This window comes from Polypterus senegalus, chromosome 4 (genome assembly GCF_016835505.1).
Source record: "Polypterus senegalus isolate Bchr_013 chromosome 4, ASM1683550v1, whole genome shotgun sequence".
Classification (NCBI taxonomy): domain Eukaryota; kingdom Metazoa; phylum Chordata; class Cladistia; order Polypteriformes; family Polypteridae; genus Polypterus; species Polypterus senegalus.
The window spans coordinates 23094067-23109899 of NC_053157.1; the positions used below are offsets into that span (position 1 = coordinate 23094067).

Consider the following 15833-nt stretch of genomic DNA (forward strand, 5'->3'; position numbering starts at 1 on the left):
CGGACCTTGGCCGCTTTAATGCTTTATATGTTAAAAGGAGGATTTTGAAATCTGCCCTAAATTTAACTGGGAGCCAGTGTAAAGATTTAAGAACTGGGGTTATGTGTTCATATTTTCTTGTTCTTGTAATAATTCTTGCAGCGTCATTTTGGATTAACTGGAGGCTGTATAGAGAACAGTTTGAACAGCCAGTGAACACCGCATTGCAGTAGTCAATCCTACTAGAGATAAATGCATGAATTAATTTCTCACAATCCTGTTTATTTAGAAAGCCTTTAATTTCCTAATATTTTTAAGATGGAAAAAACAGGTTTTGGACGACTTTGTAATATGCGCTTTAAATGACATGCTAGAGTCAAAGATAACTCCTAGATTGCGGGCTGATTCAGTAAAATTAATTGGGATTCCAACTGAGTTAAATGACGACAAAATATTGCTGTGATCAGCGTCATTCCCTCCAACAATTAACATCTCTGTTTTATCTGTATTTAAAGACAAGTAGTTCTCATTCATCCATTCCTTTAATTCACTAACACAACTAATTAAAGACAACATCAAGAAACTTCATTTGATTTAAATGAAAGGTATAACTGGGTGTCATCTGCATACGAGTGAAAATTAACATTATGTTTCCTAATGAGAGATCCCAGTGGAAGCATGTAAAGTGAAAACAGTAAAGGTCCCAGTACTGAGCCCTGCGACACCATATTGAACTTCTGTGTATAATGATGGAGTACTGTCAGCACATTTCTGTACATACTGCAATCGATTTGATAAATAAGAACTGAACCAAGCGAGCACGGGCCTGTAAGTCCAACATCGTTTTCTAGCCTGTGCAGTAAAATAGAATGGTCAATGGTGTCAAACGCTGCACTTAAGTCCAACAACATAATTACAGTGGAATTTCCTTCATCAGAGGATATCAGAATGTCATTTACAACCCGTGTTAGTGCCGTTTCTGTACTATGGCCAGTGCGAAAGCCAGACTGGAATTTCTCAAATAGATTGTAATGCGTAAGGTGTGACTGAAGCTGACTGGCGACTACTTTCTCTAGTATTTTAGAGAGAAATGGTAAATTTGAAATAGGCCTATAGTTATTTAGTATATTTAATTCTCTCCTTTAAATCTGTCTGGATCTCCAGGGGGTCCAGAGTGTGTCCTTTAACTGAGCCTGCCCTTTTGATTGGCTTGTTGATATTGTGGGCCTCTCTTGAAGTGATCTTACCAACCCAGCACCCAACAGTGTAGAAAATCGCACTGCCCACTCACTGAGTTGTAAAAGATGTGAAGGATATCACTACAGGCAGTCCCCGGGTTACGTACGAGATAGGGACTGTAGGTTTGTGCTTAAGTTGAATTTGTATGTAAGTCAGAACAGGTACATTATTTTAATAAATGCTATTGCTGACCGACTGTAACCAAGTGCTCTGCCAATGAATGATAGAGTTTCACCTCTTTCTGACCTTTTTATTATTTCTACTTTATTTTCAATGGTGATGGTTTTTCTCTTCTTTACTGTATCACCAGCACATGTATCAGACTTGTGTTTCAGAGACATTCTTGAAGGGTGAAAACAAAAGGTTAATATGAGCTCTTCTGCACAGCACTGTACACGTTATCACAGCAGGTAGGCATCCGTCGTCAAAACGTCTGATGTACTGACAAGAGACAACGTCCTTCTATTTGTGTAACAGTATATGCAGGCTTGGTATTGGGAATGAATGGGGGCGGCGAGGCACCACACAGTCACCTCCACTACAGTATGCTGCTTGCAGCATCCGCCCACCGAGAACGAACATGGTGCGGCCGAAGGTGGGTAGTGAATCGCCCACCACTGCCCCCATTGAACAGGCAGCCACCCTACAATGCTACCTTACCGCCGCCCCGTTCACCCCTCAGTGGCCTTCGTTCATCCAAAACCGGGTCACCGCTGGCAGCGTTACCAGCTGTCCACCGAAAACGAATGGGGCTGCCCCGTTCGCTCTCAGTGGGCGGGCAGTGAAATGCCCCCCTCCGCTCCATCCAGCCTGCGTCCAGTCAGGAGCAGTAGCTGCAGCGGTTTAGTGGCTGGGCTGCGAACTGCCCCATCAAGCCTCCGTCCTGCACACGAGCAATAGCTGTGGCCCGGTGACTATGGCCCATGGGTCACCGCTTGCAACCGGGAGCCACCTGAGGGACACTACACTGCATGAGCAGCGAAATCGCCCCCCTCCAGGCTCCGTCCAGCCACCGCTTGCAGCATCTTCAGGCCAAAGATGACAGAGCGGCAGTTACTGAGGTGCATGCGTTGCAGCTGCAGCCCCGTTCGTAAGTCGTAGGTCGGATGTCTGTAACCTGGGGACTACCTGTACTTACATTAAAGGAACACAGTCTCTTAAGGAATTAGAGCCTGCTCTGCCCTTTCTTCTGTAGCACCTCTGCGTTCCGTGACCAGTCCAACTTGACATTAATGTGAGCTCCCAAGTAGTTGTAGGTGTGGACCACCTCTATTATTGATGGTTGATATATGTACAGTATGTGTTCTGGCCTATTCAACATTTTGTGGACATCACTAGAGCAATGGATCTATAAAGAAGCAACTTCTAAATAAAATGTAGCATATGTGAGTGAAAAATAATTTTTGGAAGGCTATTTCAAATTGTATTTTTTTTCAACTGTCAGATCTTGTTGTGCTATTATGCCTTTAAGGCCAACTAAACTTTACTTTCCTTTGACTCTCTTTTTTTCCATGAAAAAGTCGTGGATGGGGTGCCTGTTTAGACGATCGTCCATCAAAAAAGGACCTAACCATCCCAATTGTCGCCCCAGGAGTCCTCTATGATATTCATCACCAGTGCCAGCTACAATATGGCCCCAATGCCACCTTTTGTGATGAAGTTGAGGTGGGTAATCCACTTGTTGGACTCTCTTTGTAAACTGTATTATTTGGATGACTGGTAATGGTGTTAGAATTTTGAACATCACTATTTCAATTCTAAGTTGTTCTACACTAATTAATACTATTTGGTTAACTATAATTGACCACTTTTAGGCATGATTTGAACTGTTATGTGGAAATTTAATTTTTTTTTTTTAAGTTGTCTAGACATAATGATCTTTTAATTGCAGTAGAAGATTTAAAGAGTGAATGGATAATATGGTTTACTTACACATGTACACATGTACAAAATTATTCCAATTGCCAGGTTTGGAGCACACATTCAAAAGCACATTACAGAATTGTTAAGCAATACTGTAGTGGTCAATACTGAAAATTTTGTATTGTTTGCTCAGTTTTTCCTTATCGACTGGCAAAAAAAAACTTTCTTGCTCCTCCACGCAAAATTCTTTCAGCTGTGAGATGTTTTGTGGGGTGTCAGTTTCAAATCCACTCCAGCATCTCGGCTGGCCTTCCCTTGGTGAATCTACTGGTATGTTTAGGGCAATTGGTACATTCAGTTGCAAGGTTCGCTTTCAGTTGAGATTCAGTATTGAGACAGATGATCTCACATTATCTTCAAGCATCCTCCATTTTGGATTCTATGATCGTGAGATGCCTAGGCCCTAATGAATCAAAGAAGCCCAAAACCATAACATTTCCACCACCCTGCTTTGCTTTGAAGTCAAATAACTCAATAGGTACTTTCCTACCGAAGGAAACTTTTTCAGGAACGAGGGACTTTTTAGAAACTCGCATTCCCATCGTAGGAGCCTTGTTGTTCCTGGTAGGTAGTTCCTGGTACTTTTTGTTTCTACTTCTCTAGTTCAACCAGGAACTATCGCAGATGGAGCTCAGGCGATAAATTGGGCTGATTAGTTGATCTTACAAATCTGTTAGTAGTTTGGACTTTGGAGCATTATCAGTGAAGATGGAGTGGTGCACTATACACTGCATTGCAGCAATAATCTCTCCCGTGATCTCCCTATTGTGCCAAACTTTGCACTGCCTCACTTTTCATAGCCACCTCTGCAGTACACCGCGCCATGCACCATATCGAAGCAATAAGTCCCCCAAGATCTTCCAAATCTGACTTCATAGCTGCCACCATAGTGTGCTGCATCATGCACTGCATCCAAGTAGTGAGTGGTGGGGCAACTCCTAAACACACCCCACTTTGTACCACATTACTCTTCTTTGCTTATCACATTTTTGCATAAAAATTATGATTCCTGATGTGCAGTGGACAGAACACAAGAAAGTGGCCAGTTGACCCCAAGTGGCCCAGGTCCTACATTGTATAGGAATTCATTGGTTCCTGAAAACAAAGTTCTTGCTGTGGGGAAAAAATCCTTACCTTTGCTTTGTCTGTCCAGAGCACATTGTGTTGGAAGTCCTGGTCTTTGCCTAGTTGCTCATGGGCAAGTTTTAGTCTTTCCCTGATATTCACTCTTAAAAGCTAACATTTCCTCCTGGCATACCTCCTATGAGGATCTAATTTGTACATCCTCTTTCTAATGGTAGGTTCATGTACTTTGATATCAAGAGCTACCTGTTGGTCCCAGAAAAAAAATTCTGGGGTTCTTAGAGACTTTTTTTCAGCATCTTACACTCTCAGGCTGAACTTGTCCAAGCCAGAGCACCCCAGCAAGATGGCAGTTGTTTGAAATATCCACTTGTGGATGATCTTCTGGACAGTGGAATGGTTGACTTCCAATTGTTTGTAGGTCTTTTTAAATCCCTTCTCAGACTCACAGACATCTATAACATTGTTTTTGAAGGCCTCAGAGGGGATCACACACATATCAACCACAAAGAGCAAATCAGTCCTTCAGAAGCAGGAAATGATGTTCTGTATATTTTAATTAGAATCCTCTCTCCTTGTTTTAGCTAAATGTGTCAGGATGTGCAAAGCCTCTTTAGGAAGTGTGGCCTGGAGGTAGTTGTCACTCATACTGTCAATTGAGTTGAAATATCTTCATACTGGTTGGCTAATTGGATCTGTTTTATATTATTATTTCTCAGTGTAAATCCTGAAAACAAAGTTCTTGCTATGGGGAAAAAATCCTCATCTCTGCTTTGTCTGTCCAGAGCACATTGATTCAGAAGTCCCGGTCTTTGCCTCATTGCTCAGGGTCAACCTTTAGTCTTTCCCTGATGTTCGTTCTTAAAAGCTAACATTTCCTCCTGGCACACCTCCTATGTGGATCTAACTTGTGCAGCCTTTTTCTAATGGTAGGCTCATGCACTTTGTACTTTAGGTCCCAGAACAAAATTCTGGGGTTCTTAGAGACTTCTTTCAGTATCTTACATTCTGCTCTCGGGCTGAACTTGTCTAAGCCAGAGCACCCCTGCAAGATGGCAGTTGTTTGAAATCTTCACTTGTGGATGATCTTCTATACAGTGGAATGGTTGACTTTCAATTGTTTGGAGGCCTTATTAAATCCCTTCTCAGACTCATGGGCATCTATAACATTGTTTCTGAAGGCTTCAGAGAGGATCACACACACTTCAGCCACCAAGAGCAAATCAGACTACAGTATATGAGTGTAGCGTGCATACATAAGAGCTGTTTATCTCTGTTGCATTCCATGAAGGCACTAATGACCCCATATAAATGTATATGGAAAGAAATTAATTCCAGCATTTATTGTCTATACCTATACCCTCTTCTCTTCTGATTACTCAAAATTGAAATGTTGCTCATGTGGCTGTCCACTTCCTAAAGAAGTAAAAGAAGAAAGAAAATGGAAGGCCTTGCTGCTTTTCATTGTATTTAATCCTTTCATTATCTTAAGTTCTTTAATTAGATCCCTTTTGTGTATTTTATCATAGCTGCACAGGCCTCATTTTTTTAAACCCATTTAAAGTAAGTTAGTCTTTTAAAGCCAATTATCAAACTTGATAATTAGTCTAATCCTTGTATTATTTTCATTCCTTCAGAAGCAAGAAATGATGTTCTGTATATTTTAATTAGAATCCTCTCTCCTTGTTTTAGTTATGATGATGTCATGATGTGTAAAGCCTCTTTAGGAAGTGTGGCCTGGAGGTAGTTGTCATTCATACTGTGTATTGAGTTGTAATATCTTCCTACTGGGTTGGCTACTTGGATCAGTTTTATATTATTATTTCTCAGTGTAAATCTTATACGTTTAATGTTTTCTAACACATGGCATGCAATGATGTGAGACATAACTAAATTCCAGTTAAAAGAATTGAGTACATTGCCTTTAAATTGTCTGTAACAGACAATGTGTCCATCTGGACAACAGAGTAGAGAGAGACGTTGGGAGCATGCGCTGATAACAGAACGTTGACGCACCCACCACACGGCCAACCACCTGTATTGAGATCCGAGTGCAGCTGTGCAGCAGGTTTTTTATGGTGGCTGGAGTGCCAATCCTGCCACCAACCTCCAGGTTTTCCCAGCAAGTTGGAGGACCTGCTTGCAGGACTGGATGCAGATTAATGTCATACCCAGAACAGAGCAATTGTAGGTTAAGGGCCTTACTCAGGGGCCCAACGGAGCATTTATGAGATTCAAATTGGCAACCTTCTGATTGCCAGTGCAGATCCCTAGGTTCAGAGCCACCACTCCACCCATACATCTGGATAATACTGTCTTTTTAATTCTCATCTACTAGTGCTTGAAGTGGGCAACATTTCTTAGGATCACCACTCTTCAATTTAATGCTATTTTATCTCGGCGGTCAAAGTTTCACAGGTAGCTGTTTGATCGAATGATATTTTATCTTGGCATCCGAAGCTTGTGAGAAGGAACAAGGTGCTGACCAAACAGTGTGCCGCCAGTACTCTGGTTCCACTTCAAGCAATGTTCACCTAAGCAAAGTACTTAACCAGAGTATGTTCAGATTATAGAGGGAAAATACAGTCACTAATGAAATTATTAGAAATGCTATACTAATACTATGTAGGACCTCCTTTTGCTGTCAACACAGCCTCACTTCATTGTGACATGGTTTCCACAAGATGTTGGAAACATTCCTGTATTATTGTGGTCCATGTTGACACAAATGTGTCACGTAATTTCAGTTGATTTATCAGCCACACATTCCTGTCGTGAATCTCCTGTTCTACCACGTCCTGAAGATGTTCTATTGGATTCAGATACAGTGACTGGGAAGACCACTGAAGAACACCAAACTCCTTGTCATGTCAATGAAACTAGTTTGAGATGACGTTTGCTTTTTTCCGATGGTGTGCAACCATGTTGAAAATAGCCATTAGAAGATGTTTAAATTACAGCCATGAAGGGATGCACATGGTTAGCAACAATACTCGAAAAGGCTGTGGAATTCCATCTATGATTAATCAGTATTGTAATGATCTGGCAGTCAGCGCTAACAGCATGGTGCATTATGGGTATTTCTTTAGAGTTTACTTTATGTGCTGTTTAAGCAAGGCAGTCGATTTCTTTTGCATTAGAGATGTTATATGTGTTTATGTTCAAGTTAGTTTGGGTGAGTTTGGTTCATTTGCAGCCCAGTTATATAAAAGTGTAACAGTTACCATTATGGAGAAAGATGTCTTGATGAATGACCTTGGCTGTGGCCTTGCATGTATTAAGCTTTGTTTTTGACTCTCTGCTCTAATAAAGAGGTAAAAAAGGACAGAGCTGTGTCTTGCTAGATATTCCATCTATGCAATTATTTACGGAGACACTCTGGGTCGTGCGGTGTATGGGACACGAGTGTTCGCCTACTTAATTAGCTTGGTACAGCTGCGTGTATGGTGCTGGCATTCCGCTAGCAAATAGCAAAGTTCAGCTCCGGGAAGTTTAATAACTCAACTACCAGTTATTACAGTATTAATGGGCCCAAAGTGTGCCAAGAAAACACTCCACGCAATATTTCACCACTACCACTTGCCTGGGCTGTTGACGTAAGTCAGGCTGGGTGGATGGATCCATGTTGTTGGTGACCCTCCTATCTGTGTGCCTCAGCAGAAATTGAGATTCTGCCATTTCAAGAATTTCAAGAATTTTGCATTACTCATTGTCATGGTAATTATCCCAGAATCCTTCAGGACTGACACCGCTTGTGATGACATCAGGGAAATGGTTTAAAGATTGCCCTAGAAATTCCCAGAGTATCCAAGTTTTCAGCGTTTGAACTTCTAAAAAGAATCCTTTGTCACACATGCATATCTGAGAGTCCTCAGACAAGCTTGACTAAGGTAAGCCACACTACTGCAGGATACGAGGGGGCACCATCCCTAGCAGTATCATGTACTTTCTCCACAGCTCAGAGAAGACGCCCAGTGAGGGCACTCCTGCCCGATTGTGATTAATGAAACAAGTCCTGCCCCTTCTGGTCGATCCGCCATATAAACCGATGGCATGGAAAGGTGGCGTCTTTAAGCAAAGTCTGATAAGAGCGAGAGAAAGAAAGAGAGAGAAAGCCTGCAAGACAGACCTTAATTCTGCGTCTTTTTAGTTGTGCACTTAAGCCTTTTTATTTCTGTGTAATTAAATGGAGTTCCTGGAGTGGTACTCTGACATTTCTCCCTGCTTCCGACAGCTTCATTGATGCCGGCCACACCTTTGTTTGTGACTTCCCAGTTTTTGAACATTGGCTTTCATTTCTGACTCATTATTTCTGCTTAACATTCTCACTTTGTTGAAAGATAGGATTGATTTTTGCTTCTGACTTGAATATTTGTATCGTTTCAGTAAAAACATTACTGTTAGTACCTTCACTTTCCTTGGAATTTCTGCTGACTTTGAGGCACTGAACAGGTCTCATGCCAGTCCTCTATGGCTTCATTTATTCTCCACACCTTTGAAATGTTAATTTTTGAGCACATGCCAGTTTCACTTTGTTATCATCCCCTGGCAGGGTGTGTGGCATAACCACGAGTTTGGATTTCTCTGTCTATGGGAGGTCCCTTTTTGGACTGCCCCCCACCCTCTGCTATCTTGTTGGCACTATTGCCCCTGAAAGTACATTGCCAGCCAGATAATCTCTTACAGCAGCCAAACCTCCATTTTTCTACCTTCACAAATAAAACTGACTTTCAATATGGTGTTCTGCTGTGTTGCCTGCACTTCAAGGTGCCTCTATTGTTTTCCTCTGGCACCACTGAACTACTATGCATTGCACTCTTAAAATCTCGGTGTTTAATTACTACTTAGTTTTGTTCAAAAATATTAATTTAATTATCCTTAATTAGGTATAATTATTTCCTCATAGTTTTACTGAAAAGCTTAATTTAATTAATTGAATTGTCCTTGGCTATAATGGTGAGTGGCTGGATGTGGATAGCGTTTAATTATGGCAAAATTTCTTGTTTGTCTCTAAGGTTTATTTCAAAGGTAGAGTTGCAGTTTCCATCTATTCTGAAATGAAAATTACTCTCCTGACAGGAAAGTAGTGAAACACTTAAAGAGATTGCAACAACACATTGGTATTTGCTCCTTTAGAGGCAATACTCTGGCAGCCTACTTTTACCTGAAAAAGAGATATAAACTAAAAATCTTAAGCATTGATTTCACTTTTAAAAACTTATCTAACATAACTGTTGTATTTCCTAAAAAGGGTCAATTTAATAGAAATCAAAGATTTTTTTACTGAATGCCATAGACATTTATCATATGCTTTCATGTTTAAAAGGATTGGAATTAGCAATGGGTGTATAGTAAACTGCAAAAAGAGCTTGTGTGAGATTGCAGGGAAAGCTAAGCTATAAAGCCTTGGAGGTTTTCATATAAGCTGATGGTTGGCAAATGAAAAATGTGAAAGACAGGGATAATAAAATTCATGTAGGCAAACCAAGTCACATCTGACATTATGGAAATAAAAATGCATACCCAGTCTGTGTGTCATTGAGAACAGATGGCATCCAGTCTGGACAAAACGACGACCTCTTGCCAAGATGAATGAGCAGAGACGGAGGCCAGGAGCAGTTCCATCTCCCATACTTTGGGTGGCAGTAGTCTGCTGGAGGCATCCCAGCTTGAACACCAGCGTTTGTTCATGGGAAGTGGAGCCTGGACATGCAACCCTTTCGGAGTCCCAGGGTGCCACAAGGGGAGGGATGTCCTGGTTCCCCACTTACAGTTGTGTGTCTGTTAATTATCTCCTCTTTTTGCGGCATGTCATTCAAGTGTTATTGTGCATTGGCACTGCAATCAGATCATTCTTTTTTAAATGTTATTGTTGGCATCAGTGAAGGCCAATTAATATGCAGTGCACTACGATAGTGTATGTATTTAATGAGTTTGGAACTTATAAGAATAACCAGCTTACAAAACAATTTTTTACATACAATATACTGAATATTGTATTTCTATTGTAAAGAATTCCAAGTACAATAGAAAAAGGTTTGGGGTTTTTCCGGCCCCGTATATTGTCTACAAACTTCAGACAATAAAAAAAACAGGTCAAAAACAGAGAAAGCAAAACATTCATCTGCGTGACGCCATACTAGGCGTCGGCGGCCATTTTATATGGGAGGAGCCGGAAATGGAGGAATGCTAGGAAGGAGGCGTGAGGGATGACGGAACTGCTGACGTCAGGGAAGATGGCGGAGGAAGGGCGGAAGTGGACGTACTGCGGTACAGTGCCTTATGGCAGAGCGTCTTTCCTTCTGGAAAACAAAGGAAAAGGTTAGTACCCGCCATTCCCCGCCGGCTAACGTCTTTCAATGTGTTTTAAGGTCCATCCGCGGCCTCCTACTCGCGCATGCGTGACACTATGTACAGTATAAGACTATATGCCATTAATAAAAATCTATCTATCTATCTATCTATCTATCTATCTATCTATCTATCTATCTATCTATCTATCTATCTATCTATCTATCTGTCTATCTTATAGTGCCTTTTATTTATTTATATCTATCTATCTATCTATCTATCTATCTATCTATCTATCTATCTATCTATCTATCTATCTATCTATCTATCCAACCTCAATTTCTTTTTTTACAACCCAATATGATACAGGTGAGCTTAATATTAATTTTTCAGCATGTCTCACTGTTTTAGGAATTGTGTATCAAACCAACAGCTGTCCAAGACGCAGATTCCACTGTTCGCTGTTTGCTGACTGAAGTAGCTAAGTGAGCATTACTGACATTGTAAAAACTCTCAAAAATTGGGACTTAAAGTAGTTATAATAATAAAGGGAAACGCAAAATGTGGTACCCTAAATAAACACTAAAACCCAGAAATGTTACAAATCAGTGATGAAGAATTGCAAGTTAACTTGTCTGACATTTGAACTAAATCAAAGACATTTGTAAAGCTCACCAGCCACATGTGAATCACAAACTGTAGAGTAAGTGCAAAACAGAATTTTAAATAAATGACAGTCCTTAGCTATATAATGATGAAAGCCTGTTTTTCTTTTGCACATTTTGATGAGATTTTATAGCACTTTTGGGAGAAAGTAGTGACATTTTGCAGACAGAAATGAAATTTCCAAATGGCTCAAGTTTAGGAAAGGAACATGAAAACTCACTTAAGCAGAACTCATATCTTCACCCAGAAATGAAATTGCTTGCTTCTTTTAATTTTCTCTTTTCCTCCAGTAATCCAACTCAAGATGTTCTAAGTCTACCACATACACTATTCCTCTTAAGAGTTCATTACAGGACAACATGCAGTATATCCTTAATGTTTAAACAATGACAATATATACAACAATTATTCTATCTTCTAACATATGCAGCTACCAAATGCAGCTAGGAATAATGCGTCTGTAACTATCGAATGAAATGTAAATCCAAACATGAATCCATCCATTTCTCTATTTCTTGAATCCACTTATTCCATTCCATTGTGTTGTCATGATTTTACCCTGGCAATGCCCTACTGAAGTCTACAATCATTCCTGTATTGTCCACTGCAAGGCATGTAATTGCAGGCAGTCATACAGGGCCAACTGACAATCATCCATTAAAGTGATCTGTTAATTTTCTGTACTCTGTAAATGCTTTTCAATTAAGTATTATTTTGAATAGTAATTTTCAAATTGCTTTTCAAAGCTTAATATAAAGTTCATAAAACTGTTCCTTAGCAACTCAATGTCACATCCAGGCAACAAACTCTCAAGAGGGCAATGTCCAATTTAGTTTTACATTACAAATTCTTTCATCCAAAGTGACTTACAAAAGAGGTCAAAATAATCGAGCAAATAGCCACCTGGGGGACTGTTTGGGAACAAGTGTTACAAGACAAGGTGACAAAGTTGATCGTCACAAGTGAAGAGATCAGAACAAAATGCAAGCTAGTTTTACAGGACAACTGCTGACTTCTTAGTCATCTTTCAGTACATTTTATTGTTCACTTGACCTTTATCTGGTTTCTTGATATGCCTGATCTTAACCCTTTATGCTATTTCTTTAAGATGAATGTTATAGCAGACTAAGGAACCCAGCTAAGATTCACACCGCCATTGACATTGGTGGTTTATTTATTTTTTTGGTGGGGATCCCAGGAACGCACCCATGCCTCGGCCCAACTCGCACACACTCCCTCACAGATACAGAAAAACAAACAGTAATAAAGCAAAAATTGAAGAATTTATTAAACAATAAAAAAGAAATATAACTATGCAAGCTACAACAATCCCACTCCAATTCCCTTCCAGCGATTATACAATCAACACAAATTCAACAATAATAAACAACTAACAAAAACCTCACACGATGAAGTCCAGAAAAAATGGCAACTGATATAATGAAATGATGGAGATAGATAGGCCAGAGATCAGCATCGCTGTATGTGAATGTAAAGATCAGTCATACCAGCATTTCATGTGATGGGATCAGCAGCGCTCCTTTCTTCACAGGTCGAAAACCGATCCTAATACAGTCCTCATGGAGCATGAACAACAACAACAACAACATTTATTTATATAGCACATTTTCACACAGACAGTAGCTCAAAGTGCTTTACATAATAAAGAATAGAAAAATAAAAGACACAATAAGAAAACAAAATAAATCAACATTAATTAACATCGAATAAGAGTAAGGTTCAATGGCCAGGGGGGACAGAAAAAACAAAAAAACTCCAGACGGCCGGAGAAAAAAATAAAATGTGTAGGGATTCCAGACCATGAGACCACCCAGTCCCCTCTTGGCATTCTACCTAACATAAATGAAACAGTCCTCTTTGGATTTCGGGTTCTCACGGAAGAACATGATGATGATGGTCATGTAGACTTCTGCCTTTTAATCCGTCCATCATTGTTGGAGCATCATGAAGCTTTGAGTAGTTGGAGGTGGCGCAGGCCACCACCACAAAGAAACCGGAAAAAGAAACAGAAAAAGAGAGTAGGGGTCAGTACGGATTTTAGAGCCACCATGAGTAGTTATTATGAGGAAGACACCAAACTTTCCATACAGCGAACAGGAGACGATCCAAGACAAAACAAGAAACCACAGGCATTGAACAGGAAGGCAAACAGACAGGTAACTCTGGACATGGAACAAAATAAAAAAAAAACTCCCTTCCTCTGTATAACTGGCCTCCTTTTAAATCCCACACCAGACTCTTTGTCCCAAGCAGCCCCAGCACCCTCAGCAAATGACCAATCAGAGCCATTGCAGGGACTGCTGGGAGTTGAAGTTTTCACTCGCTAGTAGTGCCGCTATAATGCCATATTTTAATATGGAAGCAAATCAAAACACTTTATTCTAATTGACTATGTGACCCCTAAGTCTAATCTTTTTTCTGCAATGGTCAAGAGGTTTACTTTTTGTTTGGTTCAGCCCTAAAATGGACAGAACACATGATCTAAGCAACTTTGACTGCTGTATGATTTGATCTAAAGTTCCATTGATGTTGTTGTCCATGAAAATTGAAGTAAAAACTGGGATGCGCAATGCCTGAAGTTGACATCTGTCATTTGGAGCAATTCTACCTCTCATACAATAGGTGGCAGTGGTCCACCAAAGGCGCCCCAGTTTGGGCACCCACAGGGGTACATCGGAAAGTGCAGCCTTGTCGAGGTTCCTGGGTGCCATCAGAGGGCACTATAGTAGAAAGAACTCCATGGTTTCCAAATGACTCTGAAGTGCTTCCAAGAGCATGCAATATGGCACCGGAAGCCTTCTCAAATCCAGCTTAAAATGACCTTAAACAGTAGGGGTGGAAGGGGAGAATGAAGTTTCACTCGATATGTAAGTGTGGTTTGGTTGTTTGTGTACACTTGGTGAGATATTTGTGTAATACAATCGTTTATTTGAACCCTGGACAGTCTTGGGTGATGATGTGTCTGAGTTTTGCGGCTCAGTGGTTCCCCCTTGTGGTCACAATACACATGTAAATTGAAAAGCGTGCATGCAGACTTTTTTCATTTACATCTGTAGGTAGGTTGCTCCCTGTTGGGAGACTTACATCTGATTGTTTGAGATTTATGCAAATGCAAACACAAAGAAATAAAAAACTACAGTAGATTCAGCTAATTTGAAGTGCTAAAACCTGCAAACATAAAGATAAAATAAAAAAAATGAAATAGGACAGCAAAGTGAGAATGGCATTGGCTATTAAGAGCATGCAATAAATTACTGTTTAACTTCATTTAGCTTAAAACGTATTTCTAAAATTACATAGATTTTACTGTGGACTAACTTCACAACAGGTGGTGTGGTGACACAGTGGTAGTGCTGCTAGTAAGGAGACCACAGTTCACATCCTGGGTCCTCCCAGCAAATTCTCCCACATGTCTGTGTGGGTTACTTCTGGGCAGACCAGTTCCCTCCCACTGTCCAGAGACACGCAGGTTAGGTGAATTGGTAAAGCAAAATTGGCCCTAGTGTGAGTATTTGGGGTGTATGTATGGACTGGTGCCCTGTCCCAGGTTTGTTCCTGTTCCCCCGTGATACTGGTCTAGATTAAGTAGGGTTAGAAAATGACATGACTAGCTTAACAACCACACTCATTTCAAATGTCAAATTCACCTCACTTGTCTAACATCAATGCAATTACGTTAATATGCTCACCATTTGTATGGAGTGAAATCTTTGAAGAGAAATAAGCTATGGCTACACCTGGTACAGTAGATAATTTCATCAATTTCATGCTACTCATATTTAGAGTCCAGTGAAACTTTATCCCTCATCATAAACAGTACCCCGAGAGCCATCACTGGCTTCCAAGACCCAACCTTATGGAACTCTGCTCGCAGCTGCATCCCACCCTTGAGAGCTCTACTTTGTGCAATCATGATATTCTTGTGGAAGTGTAAGTTCTCAATGTGCTTGGGTCCCTGCAACAAGGGTCCTTTAGAGAAAAGGTTCAGACAGGTGATTAGTGTTTCAGCCTTCTTTCAGCTGAAACTTGCTCATTTCTGTGAAGGTTATTGTTTGGATCCCACCACAGTTCCTCAGTTACCCCATTGATTGGCGAGTGCCCTCTTCTACGCGGTGGTGTGCTGGGGAGGCAGCATAAAGATGAGGGACGCCTCATGCCTGGACAAATTTGTTAAGAAGGCAGGCTGTATTGTAGGAATAAAGCTGGACAGTTTAACATCTGTAGCAGAGCGACGGGTATTAAGCAAACTCCTGTCAATCATGAAGAATCCACTGAACAGTGTCATCTCCAGGCAGAGGAGTAGCTTCAGTGACAGACTGAGGAGATCGTTCCTCCTCCACACTATGTGACTCTTCAGTTCCACCCAGGGGAGTAAGTGCTAACATTATTCAAAGTTATTGTCTGTTTTTACAGGCATTTTTTATTACTCTTTAATTTAATATTGTTTTTGTATCAGTATACTGCTACTGGATTATGTGAATTTCCCCTTGGGATTAATAAACTATCTATCTATCTATCTATCTATCTATCTATCTATCTATCTATCTATCTATCTATCTATCTATCTATCTATCTATCTGATTAAAGTTCAAGGTTCAATTAAGAAGGGATTTAAACTGAGGATAGAATTC

General features: G+C 40.4%; 1 protein-coding gene across 1 annotated transcript in view; it reads left to right on the plus strand.

The window, feature by feature from the left end:
* adamts12 (ADAM metallopeptidase with thrombospondin type 1 motif, 12) overlaps nt 1-15833 on the plus strand; it is a 623896-nt gene that overhangs the window by 316337 nt on the left and 291726 nt on the right. Inside the window, exon 9 of the mRNA XM_039750336.1 lies at nt 2739-2883. Within this exon, the coding sequence (XP_039606270.1) occupies nt 2739-2883 (145 nt within the window). The remainder of the gene's footprint in view (nt 1-2738; nt 2884-15833) is intronic.